The following is a 7,236-nucleotide window of genomic DNA, read 5'->3' as shown; positions in this document are numbered from 1 at the left end:
ATAAAAAATACAAGCATAAAGAATGGTTACTATAGAAAACTGCCAGAAAAGCTTATCTGTGTTACAGAAATTTGCATCGCTATGAACAAACAACTAAAGAATGCTGTGTGACAGAAGAGCCAATTTGTATTACTGCAAATAGCAATTTGTAGACTGATTTAATGAGCCTGGCTCAAAAATCATTAGTGAAGACAGAGCTTACATTGGGGTTGCTAAGCCAAGGCACCAGGAAGAAAGACTCCTCCATTTTAACACTTCTAACACACATCTTTCATCTACACGTCCTTCCAGATCAATACTCCTGCCATTAGGACTTGAACAAATGGTCAGTTGAAAAGTAGGGGTTTTTTTCTTTAATTACTTGAAAGCTTAATAAAATGCTTTGATTTATAATTTGCTCTCAAGAGCAAGTTTAAGTTGATAAATTGTACATTGATACCATGTTGGTGACTAGTAGCCAGTTAAGAGCCTTAATACTCCAGCAGTTATGAAAAGCAGTTTTCCATTTAGCGCAGAAGCATTTTGCATTTTTAGTGGTTCATTCAGTGTTGCCAAACTTACCAAGAACTGAACAGAACAGCTGGAACTATATGAACAGTCTGCTGTACATTCTATAGTAGCAGCCCGAGTAGAAAATACATTTAAAATAATTCACTTTATTTACAGGAAGGATCTAGGAGCACTTTTTGGCCCTCTAATTACTTACTACCCAGACAAAAGCATCATGATTACATCTCCTAAATACATCAGGATGTAATTGCTTATGTAGCTCAATTCTAGACTACCTTGCATGCAGCAAACCAAATGATGATGCATCAGTAAAGTTACCCTTCTCTAAAACTCAACCTAATCAGTGTCCTGCAGTGGTACCCCCCATCTAAGATACAATGCCTGGTTAATTCTGAACATTTTTGCGATCTGGCCTTATTGAGAAAGTTGTCTACTGCCCCGAGAAACTATTATAAGTATCTTCTTGGATAGCATTATCCCAAATTCAGAAATCATCTGAGTACTGTCATCTTATGCTGTTAACACTAATAACTAAAGAGTAGAAGCCAATGAGACTGAACAGCTCCTCCCACCTTTTTTCACCTGCACATCTCTTGGTGTTTTGCATTATTTTGATTCAATTCATATACCACTCAACTTCCAAGTCATGAGCACTCTAACCTTGGTAAAACTAATACAATAAACGTACCAGAATTATAACCTCTACTGTTAAAATAATCAGGAGTGTGCAGTACAAGCCAGGAAATGTCTCAGGTAACAAGTGAGGGACGATCACACCATCATAGACACATTACACATGCCATCAGCTTAACGCTCTGTCAAGTCACAATGAGAAGCACATCTCATTACACAGATAACAAGCTATTTGACAACTAGTTTAATAAATTATTTTCATAATTTTATTTTCAGTAAGCCTTAAGAAAATAAAATGTCAGCCTTAGTTTTTGGAAGATGTAATCAGACATTAAATTCTAGTGCTTCAACTGTTCATGGCAAGAACTACAAAGTCTTCCCATTGTAGCACTGAAAATCCTCTGTAATGCTTGTTATTTACATCTTTACTTCTGAGCCTCCACTCATGTTGGCCAACAAGCACCTAACTGAAAAGGATTTAATTTCACAGTGGAGTATTATGCCTCCAAACAAGCCATTGCATATGACTGTTACTACCTACAAGAAGAGGTAAGACATTATTTGAATCACAGAATCATAGTTTTGCACTGCAGTGGCAACTCAACAATGATGAGCTGGCCTTTGTACTAGACAGAACCAAATCTTAAAAAGGTTTTGGGTTTTTCGCATTCTCCTATACAATTAACGTCTTGTTTAAAATTGATTCAGTTTGCAAACTGTAACAGAATAAATCTTGTCTGCTCAACTCCTCTGCTCTGTAAGGCTCTGCATATTTGCCTACAAATAGAAGCAGTTTTGGTTCACTAAGTTGAAAAGTAACTTCAGTACAGTGATAGAAATGGCTGATTACTGTGTTCCTAAGAATCAACACTGATAGTTTTGAAACTACCAAAATAGTTCAATGAATGCAGTAGGTTTTAAGATACCGATTCCAGACATTGCACTTCTGTCCTATGCACAAAGTATAATGTATAAGAGACCAGTGCCTTCCTCTTTGTGAAGGCATGAGGTGGTGAAAGCATGTGTGTGGTGGTGCAAATGCTCTAACTGAAGAGGTCAATAATTGATTGTCCAAGGAAAAAAAAACCATTCACAAAAGTTTTATTAAAAAAATTCCCCTTTCACCTCAAACAAGTGAAGCGTAAGTTTTGTACTACTAGGTTATGTTTAGAAAAATGAAAATAATACAGTAATTTTTGAAGGCTATACATTGTAAAATCCCATAATTCAGCATAAACTTGGACTGTGCAAGCAAATATAGCAAGTATTTCAGATGTCATTTATTTGGTCCATCAGATGTACAGTATAGTAGTAGTATCTGAGTTTACAAAACATCAAATATAAATAACCTGAAACTGTAACAATACACAAAAATCTGCTTCTTACATTGACATACCAGGCAGTACGAGCTGAAAAACTTGAGTAAATAAACAGTTTTACAGTAATGTACATAGTGCCAGTTGAAGTTTAAGAACACTGTTAAAACATGGCACTAATTTGCTTAATTGAATTTTCTTCTTTAACTTGTTCAGGGTGTGAAAAATGTTTAGGATTAGGCTAAAAATATTTTTCTTCAAGCAAAAAAAAAAGTTGTTACTTAAAATCTGGGCATCAGACGATGACCCTTTACTAAGCAAGAGTAGTTGGGGTTTTTTTTCCCTTATTGAATTGTACCTAAAAGGTATTTACACAAAAATAACATGGTTTTTTTCATGACTGTTTAAGCAAATAGTTATCTGTAAGTATTTATAAACTATGTTTCTACTACATTTAATATATGGAATTAATATGGAAAAATTTCTGAAAGTCTATTGAGATGAGAGCTTTATCAAGAGAAACAGACACAAATTATTTAAGCCAGCGGTTTGGTATTCACTTCGAACAAAGGCCTTAAAATTAGCCTAGTTCTGGACATTTTTCACATCCCAACGTAATATGCTGTTACGGTACTACATTAACTGAATAATTTTGTCAAGAGGCATTTGCATGTTCAGTCTAATGCTATAATTTCATCTTGCTCTTCTGTCTGCTCAGTACGCGCTCTCTTTGTACCAACGCACTCTTTCTCCTCTAGTTTTCTCTTGCGACTTTTGTTTTCCATATCATCATCAACATTGCTTGAAGTACCTTCATCTTCAGAATCCACAATTAAAAGATCATCTTGATCTGCAGCTGAAAAATATATGTTTTTAAATAAAATGGATACTGTAAAGAGTCTACTCTTAAACCAAATTTCATACATAAAAGTAAGAACATCTCTAATACAAGAAATACATATTGGAGCATTCGTTATCCCTATTCTTTGTCATTCAACTGCAACAGTATTTTGAATTTCTCTGAAGCCAGTATAAAATAGACTTCTCACATGGTCATCTCCCTCTTCACTAGAGGCATAGAAAATACTGCAATACCCCAATAATATGGGAAATGCATTAGTTAGCGCTTTTTTTTTTTGCACATACAAACCAGAAGAATTGCATGCTATCTGCAGCAGTCCTTGAAAAAAGAACTTTTACACAGGCTGAGCTGCAGTCCAGCCTCTCCTTTCACCAGTGCATTCAACAGAACTCCTGCTAGAAGCTAGGCTTCATGAAAGAGAGAACATGGAAAGAGAGAGAAGGGTCAGCAGATTTAAAGAGCTAAAGGATAGCACTGGATAGTATGAAGAAGGGAAAACAGAACCCAACGTGAACTTTCAAGACATCTAGTGGATTTTGTTTGTTTTGAAGTACAAATTCACTCTAAAAATAATTTTATGCTAGTTTTTTTTAATATAATTTGAAATCAATCTTAGCAATACTCTTAACATTTAATCTCCCCTGAAACAAGAGACAAGTGAAAGTGACTACTGTGCTTGCATCTTAAATAGCAATAGCACCATCGCACAGGCAAAGGAGCATCATCCAGAAGTGTAACTCAGAACTACAGATATCTAACTGTCACAATAAGTATTCAGATTCATACGCTATCCCTATAAAACAGTATGACTATTTTAGTACATTAGCATTCAGTGCTTAAGCATCCCATATTCATTTAAATTAAACCATTTTAAGTATGTTCAAAAAACCACTCTACATTAGGAAGGCGATGGTACTTCTTCCTGGATGGCAAATGCTCTTTTATTGAATGCTTTGCTTGACAGGTGAAAAATAATTCTTTTGCAAGCAGAAAATAAAGATGTCTTCTTAAATTAAGAAAATAACATAGTATCAGAGACATCCACAAAGTAATTTTTAATCTACTGGAAGAAAGTGAAACTTGTGAGTTAATAGTGTAATTTCAAGGTGTGTTTACTGTAAACCTTTGTAACAATCTCAAATGGGCATTTTTGCAACAACTGTAAATGTGTATTTTTCTATTTAATAATACATTTATACACTTTATAAGGCAACTTAAGTGTCTTTTATTTAATGCTGGCAAAGTTGACTGCACTACTGAAAAACTATTTTGTTTTATTTCATATTGATTACTGTTATTTACCTGTTGATGTTGAGGGTTGCGCTCCATCATCGCTACCATTGGTAATATTCTTGGATGTTGGTTCTGATGGTTTCGGGCCAACCTTTTCAGGGGTATCACCAACAACTTCAAATTCTACATCTTTTTCTAGGTCTTCACTGCAGAAAAATACATATGCTTTTAAACAACCAGGTGAAAACATAAAACTGTCTTTTGACAAAGAACATATGTCATTCAAGTATTAGAGCACCCTGCAACTATGACAAAGTGAGAAGAACATATTAAAAGAACCAGGAAAATCTGTTCAGTCCTCCCTTATAATGTATGCTATGTCTATTCATAAACACTGTTCCACCAAGTGCCATGACTTCAAATGCTTAGGAATGAGAAAAGTCATTACCTGAGCTTACCTTTCTTCCTCAATGTCACATTCCCATTCTCACTGGAAGTGCAGTGTGTTAATTCACTGTATATAGAATGTAAATTACTTATCCTGGGTTAAATACACACACCGATTATTTTAAAGTGACTTCTATTTGCATTGCTCTACCTGAACACAGGTAGTCAAGCAGAGGATCTACATCAGCTGGGTCGTTTCTTTGTGTGGTGGTTTCTGGTTTTGTTTTTGGTTGTTTTGGTTTTTTTTAAATAGCAGTTTTTCCCTTATTGGCTTCCCTAAAAGTAAATTAGGTTTTGCACTGTGTTTTTATGTTTTGCAATGAAAAATTATTAACATAAACGTTTTCCAATTACTGTTGTAAAAAAACCTCAACACAATAAAACCAAACCAAAAACTTTAAACACTATAAATTAATAAAAAATAACAATTTCTCTTTTATCTCTGTATTTTCTTTCTGGAGCTTTATCATTGAGCTTTATTAATGTATTTAAAATTCTGAGTTGGAAATTCCTTGTGTAACTGTTCTACATATATACACAAAAAAATCATTATTTTGGAATCCTTACCTATGAAGGACGTTGATTAACAGGGTATAGTCCTGGAGGAAATCATCTGCTTGTAGTCGAGTACCATTTCGAATTCCAAAGTCTGATAATTTCCTGTGGTTATTAGCTACAAGAACAGTGAAAAACTACAGTGTATACAGCTATTTATATAAAAATCCTTTATACTTGAATAAATATGATTAAATGAATACTTCAGAAGTTTTATGTAGAAACATAAAACTAACGTTTATTAGTTATAATTAAAGTAAGAGCTGACATTCATGCTTATCAGGAGTTATAACTACTCATGTTCGATCTATTTACCCCTCATGCATCATGTTCAAGCCCTTCACTACAATTACATTTAGAAACATTTTGGAAAAAATATTGGTATTACGATAGTGCCTACAAGCATCATAAAAAGATCACAATCTAAGAACAAGAAAATGAACGGGACTTGCAAACAGAGGAGAATAACTGGTGCACTTTTATAGCTGAATATCTATTCTTGAAAGGAATCTTGACACTCCAGGTGAAAAATACTTTATATAGGAAACCTGAACTGGACATGCAGGCTCGTAGACAATACCACTAGGTATTCCTGAGCCACTTAAATACTTGCAAATCCAGTTCTCTTCAAATACTAGTCTACAGGATGAACACTAGAACATCTGCTATACTTCCATTCTGTGCATTTTGGTTTATTCCTAGTTTTTATCTACTCTTATCTAAAAGCTTCAGTGTGCATACCTTCTGTTTCTCCTTCTTCTGAAGAGATAAGAATAGTTCCTTTTCCATCATCTATTTGTACATCTGGTGCTACCATAGCAAATTTTTCTTTCACTATCTGAAAAGATAAGTATGATTATTTAATCAATATCTGAGTTTAAAAACACTTATAAAGAAAGAACATTGAAATATGTTGATTTTCTTATCCTGGCTCATTTTCAGGTATCTGCTGAAAGCCTATGAGTTTAGAATTTTTTTACTTCCATATACAAAATATTTTTGCTGTCTGAAACCTACAGGTTCAGATACGCTAAAATTTTTTTAATAATACTTTATAAAGTGACAGAATTACAAATAAGTTTTGACTACACAACTGTAATGTGGCTACTGAACTATTAAACTGAAATTCACATTTAGTTTTTTGCTGTTAGACATAAATAGGCTTTAAAACCACCAAAATGTTACAAAAGACACACATGCTTTCACAAGATATACAAGTACATACGAGTAAGAAGCATACTGGCTAATCTAACTCTTCTTGTAGCTGGGAGAAACACAGAAAGTAGCATAAACATGAACAGCTGATGTTCAGTCAAAATACATTGAACCAAAACCTAACTTAAATAATTTACAATATCAGAATAAAAATTAAAGCCATAGTTAATATTCAGAGATTTACCTTATCCTGGAGTGTTAACACAGTAACTTTGTGTACATTAAGTTTCACAGTCACTTCTGGCTTACTTGCACATACGTAACAGTTAGGATTTGGTGGATCCAAAGCACAAGGAACCAATAGTTTCTTTCTGGGATTTGGCTGCTTGTTCAGAAAAATCTTAGGACAGACAAAAATAAACCAAGTTACTTTGTAAGTAACAGCACTCATAAAACCTGTTTTTCTACAGATTTAGTCTCTTAGTCTCACAGGTTGTCCCGTTCCCTAATCCTCTCTGACATGCC

At 34.1% G+C, this 7,236-nt stretch overlaps 1 protein-coding gene across 1 annotated transcript in view; it reads right to left on the bottom strand.

The window, feature by feature from the left end:
• Positions 1–2,230: 2,230 nt before the first annotated feature.
• Positions 2,231–7,236, bottom strand: part of UBA2 (ubiquitin-like modifier activating enzyme 2) — a gene marked incomplete at its 5' end in the record, with an annotated part of 13,438 nt that continues 8,432 nt past the window's right edge. The window contains 5 exons of the mRNA XM_010194995.1: positions 2,231–3,315; positions 4,624–4,760; positions 5,569–5,674; positions 6,298–6,394; positions 6,956–7,111. Of these exons, the coding sequence (XP_010193297.1) occupies positions 3,134–3,315; positions 4,624–4,760; positions 5,569–5,674; positions 6,298–6,394; positions 6,956–7,111 (678 nt within the window). The remainder of the gene's footprint in view (positions 3,316–4,623; positions 4,761–5,568; positions 5,675–6,297; positions 6,395–6,955; positions 7,112–7,236) is intronic.

Source organism: Mesitornis unicolor, unplaced genomic scaffold (assembly GCF_000695765.1).
Source record: "Mesitornis unicolor isolate BGI_N332 unplaced genomic scaffold, ASM69576v1 scaffold42941, whole genome shotgun sequence".
Classification (NCBI taxonomy): Eukaryota; Metazoa; Chordata; class Aves; order Mesitornithiformes; family Mesitornithidae; genus Mesitornis; species Mesitornis unicolor.
This window is presented reverse-complemented; position numbering and strand designations above follow the sequence as displayed.